We start from the raw sequence: 20,663 nt of genomic DNA, 5'->3' as shown, positions 1-20,663 counted from the left end.
ATCTGTCATGCAGCTGTAAAATTAACATGCTGGTAAAGTCACTTCACTGGTTCTTTTATCTCAAACAATATATTTTAGGTTGCATTACCTGACACGATGAAGCCGGAAGTACAAGCCGAATCATGTCAGGTAATGCAACCTAAAATATATTGTTTGAGATAAAAGAACCAGTGAAGTGATTAACAAGTGAAAACAAAAGGAACTTAGTACAACTATGCTGGTAAAGTATGTATGCGGCAACGATTAAGATTGATGAAATAGCACTATCTGCTGGCATGTTGTTTCATCTACATTTTGATTTTTTTTTTTACTTCCTACGCACTGGGCTCATAAAATTCCTACACAAACGCCAAGAGGCACTTTTCAACTGGTTTGTTTATTGACATGTGTATAGTGATTGTCGGTGCACCATTCGGTTACAGAAGAATACAATTGTAAAATTAAAACAAAACAATAAGAGCTGTACATGGTTTGTATTTCTTTAAAAATACATAATTATATGAAGGTCAGGTGGTTTCATGGTTTAATAATAATACATATTGAGAGGATTGCAATGAAGGTCAAATGATACATTAAGTTGTTAGAAAAGTGCTAAACAATTGGAATATTAAAAGTAAATACCGTTTTTTTTTCATGTATAATGCGCAAAATGTAACTAATTTATTGTCCTAAAATCTGGGGTGCGCATTATACGTACATGGGTACAATTCTTTTTTTTTTTTTTTAAGAAAATCTCCCTCGAAATAAAACTTGAAATCACCTTTCTTCTTGTTTGTTGTCAATCGCGCATCGCACTCAGCCATCCTGCCCAACACACTTAGTCAGTAAAATTCATAATTGACGACACATCGTTTGATGCGATGGTGCAATCCTTGATGGTGTATTATTGTCAAATATTGTTTGTTTTCTAATCTCCATCGCAAACCGGATATCATACGGAGGCCGCCATTACAGATGCGCAGAACGGATGCGCAAGACACGTCAGTAGGGGTGTAAATCGCGGGTTTTGTCACAATACGATATCATATCGATACAAAGAACTACGATACGATATTTGCCGATATCTTAAAGCCTGCTGCGATTCATTCACAATATATCACGATAGTGCTCTACGATTGATTTTTTTTTTTTAATAAAAAATATAGAACAATATCCTGATTTATAACAATTCATACGCAAAATCAACAAGGTACTGCAAACTCTTTATTTAGGAAATTACAAGAGTATTGTAGTATACAAAGTGCGTATTCTAACACTGAACTTTGATGTCGTGTTTTTTCTTTAAATGTGCGGCGAGATTTGTGCTCCCTGAATATTTGATCACCGCATGGCAGGATTTACAAACTGCACGTGTCTTGTCCGTTGAGCCATCTTTTCTTTGGAATCCAAAGTGCTTCCAAACGAATGACTTGAAGCCTAAAGGGGAGCAAATGTCCTCGTCTTTTTGGACACTAGCCATAGCACCAGCCCAGGAGCCGCATACTAGTTGTCAACTCCCCTTTCACGTGCCTGCTCTGCTCACAACACAACGCCGCGCACTGCTCCCTGCTCCCGGAAAGAGGAAGCAAGCAACAATGAACTGGATTTCAAAATAAAGTCGCGTCTAATGTCCGAGGTCAAACACGGAGATATAAATCGATGTTTACGTTTAGCATCGATGCCAATAAATCGTAGAGCATTATATCGATTGTTACACCCCTACACGTCAGCTATATAAAGAGCGAGAGTTCAGTTCTCTACCTAAATGCGTATAACAGGTAATATTTTATTTCACACTTTGCCTTGTTCCTTTCTTCTCTGCTATTCACTTCAAACACGCTCCATACGAACACAATGCTCTCGTATCAAACGCTTGCTCGATCACCTGCTCGTTTGCTGACACAATGTACCCTACAGAAATCCGAAACATTTCTTTGCTATTGAGTTTGCTAGCGCATGTGCAGTGATACTGACCGGCAGAATAACATCCGGTTGTTCCCAAAGACGATCTTCTTTCTGAAATAATTTTACGTTTACGGACTTAAGTAGGAGTCAAAATTTGGGTGCGTATTATACATGGGTACAGGCTTTTTTCCAGCATCGACATGCCATTTTTAGGGTGCGTATTATACATGGGGGCGCATTATACATGAAAAAAAAACGGTACTGTTTTTGCATCTAGTAGAGGCTACGTGTTAAAACTAAATGACTGAAATTGTTAATGAATACCTAAGAATAACTAGATAAGTAATGTAAAACCAATAATTAAAAATAAAACAGGTGCTGCAACAGTTCTTCCATTCACATGCCAACAGTGTGTACGATGTTTTTTTTTCTTTTGGCAGGTTTGCGCAAAAATCCATTCTCTTGTTTTTTTTGTTTTTTAAACCCGTAAATAACTGATCACGTGTGACCTTGTATACTGTCATTAGTAGCAGATGAATAAATGCTCTCATGTTTTAAGTGTTGTGGAGTAAAATCACTGCGTGCCACACTAAATCCTGAGCGACAATAACCGTTAAAAAAACACATACATTATCAACCATGCTAAAATTCTGAAATGTGGCAATGGTACCTCGACGATCGAAACACTGCTCGATCCTAATTTCTGGAAAATATATAATCGATTTCAATTTTTGTCAACCAAATCAAGGTACCACTGTGTTGGTCACAAAACATTTAAAAAATGTTGAATGGAATGAATCGTAACTAAAGATTTTGTTTCGTGGTTAATATGTCGGCGACAATGCTGTGTCAACTTTGTGAGGGAGCAACGAGCTGGAAACGGAAGAATGACACAATCAAAATAAAAGAACGTGGACGGAGTTTCTCTTAATGCTGCAGGAGAGTTAGTGGCATTACAGTACAAAGTGTGACTTTCACTTCCAAACATTGGTCAAGTATGAGGATTTCTTTCTTCTTGTATTTTTACACATTTAACAGCCAAAGACTCGGAAGACATGTTAGTCGTCAAACTGAATACAAAATGGGAGGGGGGATTTGGAGTGCAGTGTACATACTGTGCGTGTGTGTGTGTACATGCAATTGAGTGACACACACACACACGCACACACACGCACACGCACTTGAACACTTTTATCTCATCTTCCAGGCATGAGGTTATTATATTCAAGCTCGGGCTTCACTGTCATATTCACTTACAAAAATAGTATCACAATATAGACCATTTAATAAGAGCACCAGAGAGGCTAATAAACACATAGCCTGTATGGTCGGCAACATTCAGTGTCCGGGAAACGGTAGCACTGCGTCATCGTGTTTATCGTTTGTCTGTGTGCACGCGTGTGTGCATGAGATAGTGTTGGTAACATTTTCACACTCATGGGTTGTTATACGTCTAACACATCCCAGACCATACGCTGAACTTTCACCAAGGTTAACAACTATATCAGATACAAAAATAGCCTATGTATATATTTATGCATATAGATATATCTTCGCTCCCACCCCAAACACTGAACCACATTTCCTAACAAAATAACTTTTCTTTGACACATACACAAGCACACAATTCCGGTTTAGGTTTTTTTTTTTTTAGGTTAAGCGAGGACAAAACTTTGGCTGCACTGACACACCCACTTATTTTAAAAGGAAATCGTGTTAGCATTAGCAGTGAAACCAGATCATCGGGGATGTAATTATATATTGTATTGTAATTGTTTTCACTATGGTATGACACAGAGGGCAGGGAGGAAAAGCAAAAAAACGCTACAACCATGTTTGAGGCGACCACCACTAGTCTAAGCACTTGGCTAAAACCTAGCGTGAGATCTTAGCTTATACAAGAGTGAGTGGTGTTATTGCTTCACGGGGTTTGGTGTGTGTGTGTGTGTGCGTGTGTGTGCGTGCGCGTGTGTGTGAGTGTGTGTGTGTGTGTGTGTGTGTGTGTGTGTGTGTGTGTGTGTAAGGTGGATCTTACCTAATTTGTTAGGAGTCCATGCCCTTGTTTATACTCATTCTGCTTGATGATGGGATTGAGATCTAGTCCAGGATCATTGTTTTACGATGATCCTGACATAAGAAGTTTTGAGATGTAATTAATTTGCAGGGCGGCTTAAATGTAGGATCAATTTGATTGTAAGTATGATCGTGAACTGCTACGTAGGTTTCATTCCACAAAAGGTGACGCACTAAGAAGCACCATGTGAGCTACAGTCCGACATAAAACATCAAATCTGACGTGTTAATCGCTTTTCTTTTTCTTTGCGAGAAGCTTAGGCTTGCGCGGGAAGAAAACCAGCAGAGCCTAAGTGCGCAGACATTCGAAGTAATCAATGAGTGTATTGATCATTCTGTCACATTTCATTGAGTTGCCTAAAGTCCAGATCCTCAATCCATCACCAAGCCCTAAAGGAGAAATAAGGGGAAGACACCATCATACAGTTAGGGGGAAAAAAAGGTATGGGGGTGGAGCTTTTGTGTGGCGGCTAGTCGATGGGACCCTGGAAGATGAGCCGCGTCCATCCGGGGGTGCTAAGGGCGGCGGAACAGAAGGGGCACACGGGTCTGAAGGCGTGCGTCCCATGCGGCAACGGGGTGTCCGCCCAATACCTGGTTGTCCTCTCTGAGCACACGTGGCCGCAGGGCACAAAGGCGTACGTGGGGGCGCCGGCATCCACGTACACGGCCGGCTCGCAGCCCAGCCACAGTGGCACGTAGGGGCCTACGCTGCGACACAGCGGGCATTCCCGCCGCGTGGTAGAGCCTTCGCCCTCTAAGGGCTCCTCCTCGCCCACCTCGGACCTTTGGCCCCAGTCGTGGCGTCCGTGGACATGGCCGCACGTGAGGTAGACCCAGGGCTGACGTTCTTCAAGGCTGAAGTCAAATCATGAGGACTATTACTCGCTTAATTAATTGATGAAAACTAGGTACTACAATTTTTAGTACCACATTGACAAAAACAGATGGACGCCTAATGGACTACACTTTAACCTCTATGTAGTCGTCATATAAACTCCATGGCAAAGGTAATTTGATTGTGATTGTCTGTCTACCGTACCTGTGACTGCGCGGGAGGCTGGGGAAGGCAAGTGTGCTGAGGCCCACGGGACACTGCGGCCGCGATGCATTCAGCTCCTGGCGAAGCGCTTCCAGGTGGCGCAGGGTGGGAGCACGCATGAGACCCTCGCCCGTGCGCCACAGCAAGGTAGCGCCGCACAGATCCACCAATGAGCCGTCGCGCAGTGCGCTACTCTCACCTTCTGCCTGTACAAGAGACACACAGTAGAACTTCAGTTGATAACAAAGACAGACATCTGATGTTGGGTTTCGAGTTTCTAAAATACCAGTTTGCCTCGGCTCGGCCCGGAACGAGTCTCCCGCAAGGCGTAGACGTCGCCGCACACAGAGATCTCCCGCCACAAACCCTGCTTGGGCATCTCAGGAAATCCCTCGGGGTGCATGACCAGCACGCCGTTGGTGGTCAGTCCGTCCATATGGCCGTCCGGGTTCTTCCACTTAGTCGCCTTCTCCTGCAGAAGCACATGCGCAATCATTTCCATGACCTCTCATGGAGCATGTGAATTAAAAGAACACTTGACGCACCCCTAAGAAGATGTTTTTGGAGGAGTCAAAGCCAGCGGCGTAGATGCGCGCCGTGTAGGGCGGGTGGCGATCGCACACCACGCGGCAGGCAAAACGTGAGATAGTGCTGGGGGCAATGGAGGGGTCCTCGCCCTCCTTTGCCCCCCCGGAGGTGTCCGTCACCACAAAGTCAATGGGACTCTCTGTGGATCGCCCAATCTGCGAAGGTGAGCGGGCAAGAGACAAAAGAGCATCTTGAGACTCAATATTTTTTTCTCCACTTCACTTACAGAAAATGCAAATCATGACATTATTCACAACTGTGTTCCTGAGATTTGCTTTATTTCTTCTGATATCAAAATGCAGTGAAACTTTTATGTTATTTCCCAGCATTAATTTAAGATGGAAGGAAAATGAGAAAAAAAAAATCTTAACCAATAATTTACCTACAGGAAAAATGACAACAGCATTCTTATCAGCCACATTACCTGGAACATATCAGTGTTGTTGTCATGGCAATACTCCACTACCACTGTCTGGTTGCGGGACAGCGTGAAGGAGATGCTGTGCTGCCCCCTGCTGTGCACAGCCTGCAACAGAGCCAGTGGCAGGCATTAGCTCATTAACTCCACCAAAGAGATAATTAATATCAATACGGGGTTAGTCCATTTTGTTGCAGTGGTGACCAGAAGGATGTCTATATACACTCACAGACACACATTCAGACGCACCTTGCTGTCCTGCGGGTTGTTGAGGATGTGTACGGCGCTGGGCTTGACGCCGTTGGCCTTGGCGCGTCGATACAACGCAAAGCGGCTCTTTCGGCGCCCACGGTCCCCGCTCGGAAGAGAGCCATTGTACCTGATAATAGCACAGGGAGAAAATCATGTTTGGATGGTAAAAACCAACTCACAGTAGTGCAGTTTATTTATAAAAGTATGAAAGTGGCTAAAAAAAGCTTGTCCACCAGTTCTTTTGAACATAATCAAAACATTAGTATTCATCAGTCAAAGCAGCACAAAGACGACAAACACGAGGCGACGTTCAGAGCAGTCGGAAATGTGTCAGCAAAGTTCGCACCCGTGTTGATAGAACAGCTGACGCCGCTGGTTTTTGTTCTGGTCACACAAACGCCGCAGGAAGTGCACGTGTCACTGATAAGAGTGGCTCGGGAAACCAGCGTCATTCTTACCACAAAGTTCAGCACCTCGGCCCTGGACGGAACTTTCCAAAAGGTCAGACTTCATCTGCTGACTAAAAGGGGAGTTTATGTGCGCCGGGCCAAAACACACAGGAATTGTTTTTAATAGCTCTTGCATTCAACCTGACATTTAACCCTTGAAAATGAAGGAAATCTAATATTGCCGCTTCAAAGCAAAATGGCAGAAACGTGTTCGTAAAAACAAAGAACTAAAAACAGGGAGTGGCACTGGCTGCAATTAGCAAAGAGCAGGAAGCAGAAGATGGAAGGGGGAGATAAATTCAGAGTCCAGAGATGAAGCAAGGCCATGCGTGACGTCGTTTGTATCCTGCATGCGTAAAAATCATAAAGCGGTGCATAAAATATTCACTCCCTCTGGACCCCGCATCAGCTTTTACCACTGACACTCTCCAAGGGATAAGAAGGTGTCGTGTAAAAGCCACGACAGACTAGATGGTGGCCGGGCAAACTACGGCGACAGGCGCCGGCAGGCGGCTCGCTGGCCTTGCACGGGGACTGGCACCGACCACGTGGCGGCTTGCGTGACATCATTGAGGCCGACAGATGCAAGGTCAAACACAAGAGATGCCATAGAAGAGAAAAGCAGCTGAGATTTGGAGATATTTGTCAGACATTTTTTCCCCAGTAATAGCGTAGTGCCAAGCGCAATTTTGGAATTACCTTAGCAATAAATATTGTTAACTCTCCTTCACAGAGCTGTGCGTCTCTTAATTGTCCTTTGAATAATGAATGGACTTTGGGCAAGTAGGACTGAACAGCAGCCCACATCAATCCCCGCAGGTCAATCTAAAGCCATGTTTGTGCCATTCAATTTTAATGTAAGCGGTTTGTTGGGTGGCTATGCAATAAAACACAGAATTTAACATTTAAAGATAAAAAACGTGAACGAGTTAGACGCACCGCCAAAAGCATATCGCATTATGTTATGTGCCAAAAATAAACACATTTGCGTTCATTTTTGTCATTCCTCCAAGTTTGTGCTAAATTGTTACAACAATCACAAATCTGTTTGAACAGTTGATGCCACAGCAGAGTGCCACTTCTTGTTTGTAAAGTGAGGGAGGAGACGTCTAGGAAGACGATTCATCTGTATTCAGATGTTTGGCCTGTGGGCAGGAAGGGGGCTTGGGGGAAACCATAGGCCGTTGGGTCGGTTATCTTTGGCACAGACAGGAAACTGTGCGGACCAACAGGGACGTCTGCATAAAACTGTCCAGGGATGTAAGCATGTGTGAAGTTCAACCACCCAGCAGATTCTCTGGAACTCGGCGTATCCCGCCAGTGACAAAAAGGGGCTTTTCTCCTCCTCCTACTCCACCATTGCCCGGTCTAGATTAAACTACACACAGCAGCAAAAAACATATAAAAGATGACTACACTACTACAAACATGGACATGGTCATGCATTTTTCACACGGTCCCTACTTGGAGCTATAAAAGATCCAGCATAGGATGACATCATCGGGATTCAGCCCCCTCCACCCCTGTCTCCCACTGGACACCTACAACCATTGATGAAAAGGTGTCTCCCGTTGCTGTTGTATGTCAAATAGCCATGGAGGCTTTTTTGACGACGACACCCAAACGCATCACGCACATACGAGACAATCCATAGGTTTTAAAGTTAGTTTTTAACACATAGACGGTTGGGTAGTGGAAACGGCGTCAGCTGGCCAATAAAAAGGATATATAAACACACAGTACATGCGTAAATACACATTTATACATGGTAATAGCGTAATTGAGGCGTCAAGATGATGGAGCGGTTCTCCATCCCGCTCGTTATTCTTATTTTTGTTTTACTCCTTACCCCAAAATGACCAGTTCGCCGTATTTAATCGAGTCTTTAACGGGCACATCGTCGTCTCCGTCCTTTTTCGGCGAATTCATCAGCGAGAACTTGCTCCAGGGAATGGAATAGAACAATTTTTAACAGGAAAAAAAATAATAAGAAGAAACGAGTCGTCCTCTATGGGAATACTACAAAGCGATTAAACGATGCTAACATCCCCCTCGAAAGTGTCGCGTTGAAAACCGTTCGGGGGGCTGCCTCTTTAGTCAAGTTGGAACACAGTCGGACAAAGTTTCCTCGGACTTGTTGCCGTGTGTTGGACAGTTTTGGTCCACCGGAGAAGCATCTTTTTGAGGCTTTAAAATAGTCTAGTTTGTCGCTAGCATGTATCGAAATCTATTCACTAGCAAACCAAGAGCGGAGATAACAACGGCTAGCAGTGTGGGGCAAACTACTAGGGGCGGGGGTGGCCGGCAAACACATATCGTTCGATTTTCAATTGACGTGATAGCAAAGGAAAATACACATCTTACACGTATGTGAATTGTGAATGAAAAATTAGTGTACTTTTTAATTACCACATATTTCGGCGTTTCTGCTCATATAAAATCCAAAGATAAGCGACCACCCCTCTTCGAAAATGAGAAATGGGTGACGTGAGGAGAAGCTCATCGGTTCGATTAAAATAAGGCATTACTATACCTACTTTTTTCTAGGCTGGAATAAACAGAATTTATTTGGGGAAAATCATTAAAAAAAAATTATGTAGTGTGAATGTGGGTCGCGAAGTAAGAATGTGGGTCAACATACCCCAGACAAGAGTTCCAGTCTGGAAGTCATGAGGGAGTTGGGAGCGCATTCTTTAGCAAAACTTGACACTAGTATTCTTTTTGCTGCTACTTTTATTTTAATGGTCATGCTTCTTTAAATGCATCAAAACGGCTGTTTAACCAGGCATATTATACTGATGCTCATACATGATTTTACCCGCATCACCACAAGAGGGCAGTATACTTAAATTAATCAGACGACAGTACTGTATTCATATTCTTTAAACCACACTTACAATTTTAATATTTAGAGAACATACGTACAGTGGTAATGTGACTTCATTGTTTGTATACACAGTATACTTGGGTCATTCATCAAGTGTGGAATTCAATAACTAAACCTTGTGTAATTCTAAAACTGTCTGTGAGCAACCAGTTATGCATTTCCGCTCCACTGTGATGCAACAGTGGTGCAAATTTAGAAGAAGTGTGTAAATTGGTTTAGGTTTAGATATTGACATGACAAGCGTACACACATTTCAAGTTAAACATTGCCACAGGTTCACTTAATGACATATGTGTGATTGTGCAAACACCCACGAGAATGTAGACTAAACCACAATGTAGACTGGCTCAGTTTTTCTCACACGTTGAGTAATCCACAGCGCAAACCCACCCACCAACCGACACACCCGTGAATTTAAAGTGAACAAGAACCCACCAGAGCAGTCAGCGCGCAAGCTTTTAAATTGTGAAATCCGGCAGGTGGAAAGTGGCAGGACCAGATGTGCCTTTCACATTCTCGCTGCGGGATTAAGGTCACACCCTCCTCCTCTTGTACGCCTCTTGCTGCCAGTTTCGCAAGCCAAGTAAGAGCAAATAAGGCTGTGTCCAAACTCCGCCAGTTTGACTTCATTATTCATGCACATAATTAACGTGCTTTGTGTCTCCGAGCAAGTGACTCAACTTTTCTGACATGCATCATGTCACCAAAGGAGAATCTTTCTTCTCGCTGATCACGGTGCATGTCGAGGTAAGAGTGGACTTTGCTCAAGCACTCTTATCACCAGAGGACTTTGGTCTTGTCCATGCACCAGAAAAAATGTGAAACTGAAACTAGCAAACACGCACATGACCATCAAATTGTTATTTTTACACTTAGATTGTATTTGTCCCAAAATATGTTTCAATTGTGCTTGAAAATGAATAAAAAGACTTGACGTGACACAGCCATCTGTCGCTGGGTCTTTTGTCGTGGTTGCCATGGAGACAGGTGCAAACAAAGACAAGGTATTTTCCTCATGGTGCTTCTTCAGCAACTGGCAGAGGCAATTGGGGAAACGAGTGAATTTATTTTTGGGGCATAGTGAATAAAAATAATGCCATCTAGTTTGTGGCTGTAAATTACTCGCTGCCTCTTTTTTTTTTTTTTTCCATCCCGTTTTTGTCACCAAATGGGTGTGACAGGAAATTCTCACATTCCAGACAACAACGAGAGGAGAGGTCACTAATCGTACTATTTAATGAGTGAATTTGCTTGATGGTTTCCTGTCTGGGGACTGAAAGTAGAACTAAACCCAGATTATATTCAAAAGTGAGGAAGTGGCAAATTGCAGTATTGTCTGATAGAAAGTCAGTCCAAAGTGTGGCCTGGTGACCTTTTGGAGGTTCGGCGCACGACGGAGTCCCCCCATTTTGTCGTTCAGAAAGACTCTACAGCTGACGCGGTGTCCAATAACAACAGCGGCAATACATTTTATTCCCGACGAGTGCTACAAAGTGGTGTGAGGCAGCGCGGGTCAAACTTTAAGAGAACAGACATGGCACGGAGCAAACACTGAAGGCCTTTCCAAGCACGAGGCAGATATCGAGCAGCGTTCCCAGAGTTGAGGAATTCCTGACCTGACGATCTTTGTACACACACACAAACTTTTTTTTGTACGTTTTTCCACCCATTTGTCTGTTTAGGTTTGAACCCGATACTGAGCAAAGGTTTCGCAAGAGTTTGCAGCCACAATTAACACCTGTCACTTTTTTCACCATGGGAGCGGAAATTCTGTAATTTAAAAGATAACATAACATTTGATAGTACATTCATATTGACCAAAACTAAATATTGTCAGCTGCTATTTTAGACATATAGTAACAAAATAACAGAGTTGAACATTAAAGATTCATATTGTAAAGTTAGACAAAACATTTGAGAATGTAATATTTTTAAATAAAGGCAAAAATAATTCCATACATACATCAATATAAAATATTTTAGTCACATTTAATTGAGCCTGAGCGTAATTCAACTTTGCCATCGCTGAAACTTTTTTGTGTCGGAGAAATGTGTCACTTCCTACTTATGACACATGCGATTACTTTTATGTCAAAGTTCCCTTGATCTACCCTCGCTGGACGCACGTTTGACGTCTTGACTTTTTGTTGCCTGTGAGTTCATTTCCGCTTCAGAAGAGGCCCACTAAATGTGACTTGTCATAATTTATTCACGGCGCGATGCGTGGCAGTGATTCACAGGTTCGGAGCACGCTGACGTTTTCACTTCCCAAGGGGGAAAAGAAAGTGCCACTTCTGCACTGGTATGGATGTAATCATGTATGTTTTTTGTTTTATTACTTCAAATCAGCATAGCAAAAAAAGAGCCTAGAACAAAAGTACGTGACGATGACAGAGGAACATGGAGCATTTGAGCACCAAAATGGAGGTGGTAAAAGCCTGGCAGGGTCCGAAAAGGTCAGTCAAACTAAACAAGTGCAGCAGAGAACAGCCCTTCCCTGAAAAAAAACCTTTGTGTGTGTGTTAAGGCATCTGAAACTACAAACATGGAAGCTCTGTGTGAGACAATGAGCAAAAAATAAAAAAATAAAATAAAAATAAATAAAAAATTTGAGATCCATATCACAGTGTGTGAATGTCCAATGTCCAAAAAGTGTTCACTTGTTGTTGATGTCCGGGAAAATGTTGCTGATAAAGGCAAACGTTCTGTCCTCAAAAGACTCTCAAACTTTGGATACGTAGCCGGAATACTCGTGGCGAGATTCATGAAAGTCGCCGTGGTAAATTTGCAAATAAGAGCAAAGCAAAGTAAATAATAAATTTGGGGTTTTTAGGGAAGAAGGTTCTGGGATGGTAAATTTGCAAATAAGAGCAAAGCAAAGTAAATAATACATTTTGGGGTTTTTAGGGAAGAAGGTCCTGGGATGGAAACTTTCCTCGGAAATTAATTCAACTCATTTTAAGTGCCATGAAAGAAAAAAAATTGAAGTGAGAAAACGAGAGATCCAGTTCACGCAAAAAATATAAAAATCTGTGAATGAAAGAGAACTAAGTTTGGCTCTAAATAGGTTAGTTAACATTATTAGGGGAAATATATGGTAGCGTAATCCTGACCAAATTTAAGTGCAGTGTGCCTTGATTTGCGAGCATATTTAGTTTTTCAAGTTCTCCCTTGGTCTTTTGTGTGTGTGTGTGTTAATTTCCATGGAAAGTTTCCAATTTGGAATACAGTGAACCCTGGTAATTGCATTTCCCAAATTTCTGAGCTTAACTTGACTTGGAAATTTACCGAAACCCTGCCATCCCTTTACAATCCTAAAAGTGAGTGATCAAAAATGGGAATTAAAAGGAGGATATAATTGCTAGAGGTGGCGTCATCTCCGAGCGGGGTTAAGATTTGTAGTTTGAGGTAAGCCAGGTGAGGCCTTCGTAGAGTCCGTCGCCAGATGTGGCGCACGAGGGCTGCACGTACCAGTTGCGGTCACGGATGCGGGTCAGGCCCAGCTTCTCCTGGATCTCATGGGGCTTCATGGCATCGGCCAGGTCCTGCTTGTTGGCGAAAATAAGGATGATGGCATCGCGCATCTCACGGTCGTTGATGATACGGTGGAGCTCTTGGCGGGCCTCATCAATGCGGTCCCGATCGGCGCAGTCCACCACAAAGATCAAGCCTTGCGTGCCCGTGTAGTAATGTCGCCAAAGCGGACGGATCTTATCCTGGCCGCCCACGTCCCACACGTTGAACTTGACGTTCTTGTAAGTGACCGTCTCCACGTTGAAGCCCACAGTGGGGATGGTGGTGACCGACTGTCCCAGCTTCAGTTTGTACAGGATGGTGGTCTTGCCAGCGGCGTCAAGTCCAAGCATCAATATTCTCATCTCCTTGTTGCCAAATATCTTTGACAGCATTTTCCCCATCGTGTTCAACGCGCATAAATACTTTCACAACGGTAATAAAGAAATAAAAAATAAATCTTCACGGACGCAACAGTGTGTTGCGTGACCTGAGTGGGTGTGTGTATAGCCCTTTGACGGGAACAGTGAGGGTGCCTCAGTCTAACCTGTGCCCTTCAGAACCAACATTTCCACGGAAGTCTCGACGCCTTCTTCCACCGAGGCAGGCCCAGTCCAAAGCCCAGGCTTCTCACTTCCTCTTCGGCCGCCGGTTGTCCACACTCGCCCCGGGGCCTGTCGACGAAATTCACCGCGGCAGTTGCGTAGCTGCTACTGTTTCTTCCGGACAAACGGATTCAAAATCCCCCTCGGTCCGCGACAGCGGGACATGAAGAGGAACAAGGGCCGACAATGTCACTAATTCATCCGACTTTCTTCTCTCTTTTCCCCGCCTGTGTGTGGCACAAGACCAGGGAGCGGTGAAAAGGCGGAGGACGACAACTTTGAAGCGGAAATTTAAAAAAAGAGAGCCTTGGGTTTCGACGCATCAAAGTAGAGTGAAAACAACTCACCTCTGCGGATAATGTCCACCCCGCAGACCCTGATCGTTTCTCCCCGCTCTCTGGCTTCTCTTCGCCCCTCTTGCTCGCTCTCTCCCCTTTGCCCGGCAGTGCTGTGTTACCGGAAAAGGTGCGGACCCACTTCGAGCGCCACTTCCTCCCCACTGCTCAGACACTAGCTTACTACAGTGCCGCCTTTAGGTGCTCGTTGAAAGCTCGGAAATATGACAAGGTTAAGCACAAAAGGCTTGCAAAAGGGTGTGCCACTTGGTTTTGAACAAGTGTAGTGTTTTTTTTAATAATTATTATTTAACCAGCCCATGAGCACTTAATAAACAATATGGTGCATAATATTTGTAACAATATCTTGCATTATTACAGGCTCAACGCTGTAGTACAATTTATTCAAGATCAAGATACAAGAATTTTATTGGCCATGACTTCCTTACATCTCAGCCTCTGTTCAACATTTAGGTGACTAACAACACTCGGGAGATTGACAAATATTCTCAAACATCCCCTGATCTTGAACTCCCAGGAGGGCAAGGAAAAACTCAAAACTCCTGCTAGGGGAAATGAGAAACGTTGAGAAGAGAGAGACCACAGATGGGAGGATCCCTCTTCCAGGATGACCAGGCTGCAATGGATGTAGAGTGGACACATAGTACACATAATATAGACAATTCAAAGATAAAGCGTTAAACGACACAATTTACTTTCAACGCTATAGTCGTTGCCCCTATAATCAATGTTTCTGCCAACAAATTACCACTTCACGTCGGTATACATTACACCTCTCAATTTTTCAAACCATCATGTTTTCCCATTACAAATAATGGAACCAAATTTAATCCGTTCCGAGCAAAGAAAACCCGCCTTTTTTGAGCATTTTTTCATTTGCGCATTTTCGTCCAATCATGCAACTGCAGCGCACCGCCGAACGCGCAACTGTAGCGCGTCGCCCACCGCGCAACTGCACCGCGCTGGTCGCATTATTGTGACAGAGCCGTCGCTGAAATTTAGAAAATGTTTTTAAAGTCTTGATGTACTTTCCAAAATTTAAGTGGACCTCAGTGCGCAGGGAGCTTAATTTTGTTCGATCGCGCAACTACAGCGCTCCGCCGAACGCGCAACTGTAGCACATCGCCGACCGAGCAACTACTGATCGCATTATTGTGACAGAGCCGTCGCTGAAATTTAGAAAATAGTCCTTATGTACCTTCCAAAATTTAAGTGGACCAGAGGCGTAGCCACGAATCTTTCCAGTAGGGGCGCACGCCCACAGGAAAAAAAATCTAACATCACCCACGGCGTTCGCTGATCGCTAAAACAACATCCGGGTCCGGGAGGCAAACGGTGAATGGATAACATCGCGCACATAGAATAGCGCAAGCACATTCGCGCAAGACCTGTCGTTATGTGCGTCGAAGCAAGCACCATACGTTCAGAGGACAGCAGTTTAATAAACTCACACGAGGATTCAGAGAACCAAATCTATCACCTGGTTGCGTTACATCCGGGGAGCGAGAGCAGCTTCTTCGTCTCCGCTACGGTAGCCGTGCGGGACATTCTTTTAGCACAATACACAATCATGCAATTATCTACATCCTCTCCTTTTAGAACATTGCCTCTATAAAAAATATTGTTAACTAAAAAACTGTAATATACAAATGTGACGTGACAGTCTACAAATAAACAAGTCTGCGTAAAACTGGCAGCATAAAACTTACTGAATTAACAAATTATTCCTCTTGGAAATGCACGAAGGTACACTTGGTAATAATACCAAGTATGTAAACAACCTTAGAGCTTAACTTTGTTTTTTTTCAAAACGCAACTAACAAACATGCAGTTCAATCCTTGTACTTCGGATTCGGCTTAGAAATCCGACCTGAGCGAGTCACATAAGCAGAACAATTGTGTGACACTCGGGTGGGCACGTCAGCTGGAGATGTTGTCGATTGCTCATTGGTGGAGTAGTGAGCAGATGGTTGAGAGAAGTGAGACGGTCGGGCATGTGGACTGGATAGAAGAGGGTCTGGCGTACTCGGAACCGGTGGTTGAGAGTGATGGTCAGAGTCGGCGTGCAAAGGTGGGGTTGGTTCAGCAACAGGAAGGATGTGACGGCGATTCCTCCTGTAGATACCTCCGTTGGATTCAACGATGTAGGAGCGCGGCTCTTTGCAAGCCTGAACCACTTTCCCGAGGCGGTCATATCCCTCTGCAGTCTGTAACCGGACAATTTGTCCTCTCACAAGTGGCACCAGAGGGCGACTTGTTGCATCATAGTACTGCTTTTGAACAAGTCTTCTCCTTTGAAGCTGAGTAGCCACTTGTCCTGCACCCTTTATTGCAGGCACAAGCAGAGTGTTGTTGACAGGAAAGGTAGAACGCGTCTGGCGAGACATGAGACGCTGTGCAGGTGATCCAAGCGTGCTGTCTCGAGGAATGTTCCTGAGGTTGAGCAGGTTGAGAAAAACATCCGTTCCATCTCGGTGTGACTTTTCCATGAGCTGTTTGGCACTGCGGACGGCACGCTCGGCTAATCCATTCGACTGCGGGTATCCGGGACTGCTGGTAACGTGCGTAATGTCCCACTGTTTGGAAAAGTCGCGGAATCGTTGGCTAGTGTATTGTCTGCCATTATCAGAAATCAGTGTATGGGGTGCTCCATGAACAGAAAAATGTCTCTTTAGCTTTTTTATCACTGTAGCTGAAGACAAATCACGAAGCAGATCAATTTCGAACCATCCCGAGTAAGAGTCAACAAGGACTGAATACTGTTGACCATGCCATTCAAAAATGTCCGTTGCGACCGTAGACCATGGCAGGGTAGGGACAGGATGAGCTTTCAGCGGTTCCTTTTGCTGGTGTGGTCGTGTGCTATTGCATACAGCACAAGACAGTAGTACTTCTGTGATGTCCGTGTTCATGTTGGGCCAAAACACTGTACTTCTGGCTCTACATTTAGTTGATTCAAGGCCTGGGTGACCTCTATGCATAATTTGGATGTACTCTTGTTGCAGTGAGATTGGTATGACAGGTCTGTGTCCTTTAACAACAATACCTTCTTCCACTACCAACTCGTCTCTGTATGGAAAGTATGGGCGGACAGAGAGCGGTGCCTGACGTTCTTTGTTAGGCCATCCATTCTGGATCACATTGCTAAGAGTTTGAAGCACTTGGTCACTGGCAGTGTGTGTTCTCAGCTCTTCAAGCCTGGCTGTCGAGATAAAACTGACTGACATGACTTCAAACGAGCTGTGAGCACTAGATAATTCAGAAACTTTACCGTTTGGGGCTCTTGACAGGGTGTCGGAAAGGTACATTTGCTTGCCCTTTTTATAAACCAAGGTGATGTCAAAAGCTTGTAGACGAAGTAGCATCCTCTGCAGACGAGCTGGAGCTGTGAGGATCGGCTTCTTCAGTATAGTGACCAGAGGTTGGTGGTCTGTTTCAATGACAGTGTGCTTGCCATAGATGTAGTCCTTAAACTTAGTGCATGCAAAAACAACAGCAAGGAGTTCTTTTTCAATTTGCGCATAACGGGTTTCTGTATCTGACAATGTGCGAGATGCATACGCAATTGGCTTTCCATCTTGTAAACATGCTGCACCCAACCCATAACGGGATGCATCACATGTTAGCATCACAGGTTTCCCTACATCAAAATAAGAAAGGACAGGTGAGCTGGATAGACATGACTTCAATTCCTCAAATGCCTGTTGGTGTTGGGGGAGCCAGCACCATGCAGCGTCTTTGTGAGTGAGCTGCCTGAGTGGTGCTGCAATGTCGCTGAGATTTGGGATAAACTTCCCCAAGTAGTTCACCATGCCCAGGAATCGTTGCACAGCTAGGGCATCTTGCGGGACCGGCATCTCCGTGATGGCTTCTGTTTTCGTTGGATCGGCTTTCAGACCTTCTTTTGTGAATATGTGACCAACATAGCAGACTTGGTCGAGCCGAAACTTGCACTTTTGAGAGTTGAGTCTAAGTTTGATCTCTTGTGCACGATCCAATATTTTCTTCAGATTAGCATCATGTTCTGCAGCATCGCGACCTCCCACAATGATGTCATCGACTATGACAGCACATGGGTAACCGGCAAACAGTTGTTCCATTGAGCTTTGGAAAACTTCACTTGCTGAGTTGATGCCAAATGGCATGCGGAGAAATCGGTAGCGCCCAAAAGGTGTGCTGAATGTTGTCAACATGGATGACTTTTGATCTAGCTTTATTTGCCAAAAGGAGTTCTTGGCATCAAGCACCGAAAACAGGGTGGCACCTGACATTTTGCTGGCTACGTCTTCCACACTACGCATCGGATAGTGGGGTCTCTTTAAAGCATTGTTCAAGTCTTTTGGGTTGATGCACAGTCGTATCTCTTCTTTGTCTTTCTTGTGTGCTGCTACCATCGATGAAACCCAGTCCGTGGGCTCAGAGACGGGGCAGATGACTCCTTTGCTTGTCATGTTATCAAGTTCAGCTTTAACGCGGGCCTGCATCGCCAAGGGGACACGGTGCGCTGGACGCACGACTGGCCGTACAGCTGGATCTACTACCATGGAGTAGGTGATTGGCAGTTCTCCTAATTCATCGCTGAACACATCTTTGTATTTCTCTTTGATATTCTTGACAAAGTCTGTAATAGTCTCCGTACCGACCTGGTGGACGTGAGGGCTGAATGTGACAAGTCCGAGACGCATACATGCACGAAATCCCAAAAGTGGAATAACATCACGCTCCACGAGGAAGAAGGGTAGCGTGTGTTGCTGTTCATCCAAGTAGCATGACAGTGAAACAAGACCTGCAGTTTCGATCTTGCTGCCGCCATAAGCCACTAGATTTGTAGACTTGCCACAGGGAATAATGTTCCCCTCAGAGAGTTGTACAAACATGTCCTTAGCCATTACATTACATTTCGCTCCGGTGTCGATCTTCATTTCGATGGGTTTCCCGTGCACATGCAGAGTGACAAAGCCTTCATCTCTATTTTTCATATGTGCATTGATAGTGTCCACAGAAATTCCATCTACATAGTATGTATCATCATCAGCGGTGTATTCTTTCTCTTGCTCGACCTTCACGTGATACACTGGTCTTCTAGTGGAGCTTTTCTTTGTGAAACTCTTTCTTTCTGTGTTGTGATACGCTGGCTTTGACTTGCAGCAATCCTTGAAATGATTCATCTTTCCACATTTGTGACATTTCAAGCCAAACGCTGGACATCTATCCCTTTGCGCTGGGTGGCTGCCTCCACAATGATCACAAGTAGTGATGTTCTTTGAATCATATTGATTTGCTTTCTTATTTCTTGACCTGTACAGTCCTCTATTGGAGCTTTGTTGTAGCGCATCCACAGGGTTTACTTGCAGAGTTAATGCTTTTGTGTTTTCCTCGGTCATTTCATAAATACGGCAGATAGAAATTGCCTTAGCGAGGGTCAAGTCACTATCGCGTAGCAGAGCCTTTCTTATACTGTCGTTGTTGATGCCACACACGATTCTATCACAAATCAATTCGTCCGTGAGCTCTGCAAAGTGGCAACTCTTTGCTTTTATCTTCAAATCACTGATGAAAGATTCAATAGTCTCACCTTGCTTCTGATTTCGAGTGTGAAACTTGTGCCTTTCCATCGTCTTGTTGTGTTGTGGATTGCACATTTCTCGAAATTTTCGCTTGAGACACGTGGGGTCTTCCCGAGACCCGGCCGGGACCATAACGGCTCCATTTTCTCCTGGCGCTCTAACTTCCGCAGCGTATACAAATGAACGCTCCCGTTCAATGGCTTCTGCTCCTGCAAGGTTGAGGAGGATGTACGCTTTTGTCTTGGCAGGTTTATCCGCGTGTGCAGCCTCGATAAAAATGTCATATTCACTTTCAAAAATACGCCAATTCTCGGCAACGTCTCCTTCAAAAACAAGAGGGTCTGGCCTGCGAAATCCTTCCGCCATAGTCAGCCTTCACTTAATTCCCCTCGCACTTCGGAGCACGGCGAAGAAAAAAAACACCACTCAATACACAGAGGGCAGGTCCGAGACGTCTTCTGACACCATGTCGTTATGTGCGTCGAAGCAAGCACCATACGTTCAGAGGACAGCAGTTTAATAAACTCACACGAGGATTCAGAGAACCAAATCTATCACCTGGTTGCGTTACATCCGGGGAGCGAGAGCAGCTTCTTCGTCTCCGCTACGGTAGCCGTGCGGGACATTCTTTTAGCACAATACACAATCATGCAATTATCTACAAGACCGAAAGAAAAAAACGGCATGAAAATGGAGAATCGAAAAAGCCTGATTTTTTTCAACCGGGGCGCAGGGAGTCCTAACAGGGGCGCCGCCCCGGCTCGCCATCGCTTGGCTACGCCTCTGAAGTGGACCTCAGTGCGCGTGGAGCTTAATTTGGTCAGATCGCGCAACCGCAGCGCGCCGGGCGCTCACTGTCGCATTGCTTTAAGAGCGTCTTTGTGTTTTAGGATGGCTTTACTGCTCCCACTTGTTTCCTTTGGAGGCATCAGTGGCGTAGCCAGGAATTCTTCCAGTAGGGGCGCGCGCCCAAAGGAAAAAAAATCGAACATCACCCACGGCGTTCGCTGATCGCTAAAACAACATCCG

The 20,663-nt window shown here is 44.6% G+C and overlaps 2 protein-coding genes across 4 annotated transcripts; both read right to left on the bottom strand.

The window, feature by feature from the left end:
- Window positions 1-357: 357 nt before the first annotated feature.
- On the bottom strand, window positions 358-8,977 carry LOC133146308 (E3 ubiquitin-protein ligase pellino homolog 2). 2 transcript variants are annotated; one of them, XM_061269865.1, is made up of 8 exons: window positions 8,556-8,977; window positions 6,255-6,384; window positions 6,012-6,113; window positions 5,545-5,742; window positions 5,286-5,471; window positions 5,000-5,205; window positions 4,552-4,815; window positions 358-4,473 (listed from the first exon to the last, which is right to left on the bottom strand). In XM_061269865.1, the coding sequence occupies exons 1-8, from the start codon at window positions 8,633-8,635 to the stop codon at window positions 4,428-4,430; spliced, it is 1,212 nt and encodes a 403-aa protein (XP_061125849.1). In that variant the 5' UTR covers window positions 8,636-8,977; the 3' UTR covers window positions 358-4,427. The 2 variants fall into 2 exon arrangements, with proteins under 2 accessions (XP_061125849.1, XP_061125848.1); XM_061269864.1 differs by having other exon boundaries at window positions 358-4,815.
- A 2,921-nt stretch (window positions 8,978-11,898) lies between these two features.
- LOC133146309 (ADP-ribosylation factor 6-like) lies at window positions 11,899-14,218 on the bottom strand. Of its 2 annotated transcripts, none has more exons than XM_061269867.1 (2): window positions 14,059-14,218; window positions 11,899-13,938 (listed from the first exon to the last, which is right to left on the bottom strand). In XM_061269867.1, the coding sequence occupies exon 2, from the start codon at window positions 13,508-13,510 to the stop codon at window positions 12,983-12,985; it is 528 nt and encodes a 175-aa protein (XP_061125851.1). In that variant the 5' UTR covers window positions 13,511-13,938; window positions 14,059-14,218; the 3' UTR covers window positions 11,899-12,982. The 2 variants fall into 2 exon arrangements, with proteins under 2 accessions (XP_061125851.1, XP_061125852.1); XM_061269868.1 differs by having other exon boundaries at window positions 11,899-13,780; window positions 14,059-14,216.
- Between the last annotated feature and the right edge of the window lie 6,445 nt (window positions 14,219-20,663).

The sequence above is a fragment of the Syngnathus typhle genome, linkage group LG22 (genome assembly GCF_033458585.1).
Source record: "Syngnathus typhle isolate RoL2023-S1 ecotype Sweden linkage group LG22, RoL_Styp_1.0, whole genome shotgun sequence".
NCBI lineage: Eukaryota > Metazoa > Chordata > Actinopteri > Syngnathiformes > Syngnathidae > Syngnathus > Syngnathus typhle.
This window is presented reverse-complemented; position numbering and strand designations above follow the sequence as displayed.

What these genes read in the sequence shown, in the direction of transcription:
- LOC133146308 (XM_061269864.1), bottom strand. Translation starts at nt 8,635, where the DNA reads ATGAATTCGCCGAAAAAGGACGGAGACGACGATGTGCCCGTTAAAGAC. An exon ending in GGCGAACTGGTCATTTTGGG is followed by an intron (nt 6,385 to 8,555) that starts GTAAGGAGTAAA and finishes TGCTATTATCAG; the next exon opens with GTACAATGGCTCTCTTCCGA. An exon ending in ACAACACTGATATGTTCCAG is followed by an intron (nt 5,743 to 6,011) that starts GTAATGTGGCTG and finishes TCACCTTCGCAG; the next exon opens with ATTGGGCGATCCACAGAGAG.
- LOC133146309 (XM_061269867.1), bottom strand. Translation starts at nt 13,510, where the DNA reads ATGGGGAAAATGCTGTCAAAGATATTTGGCAACAAGGAGATGAGAATA.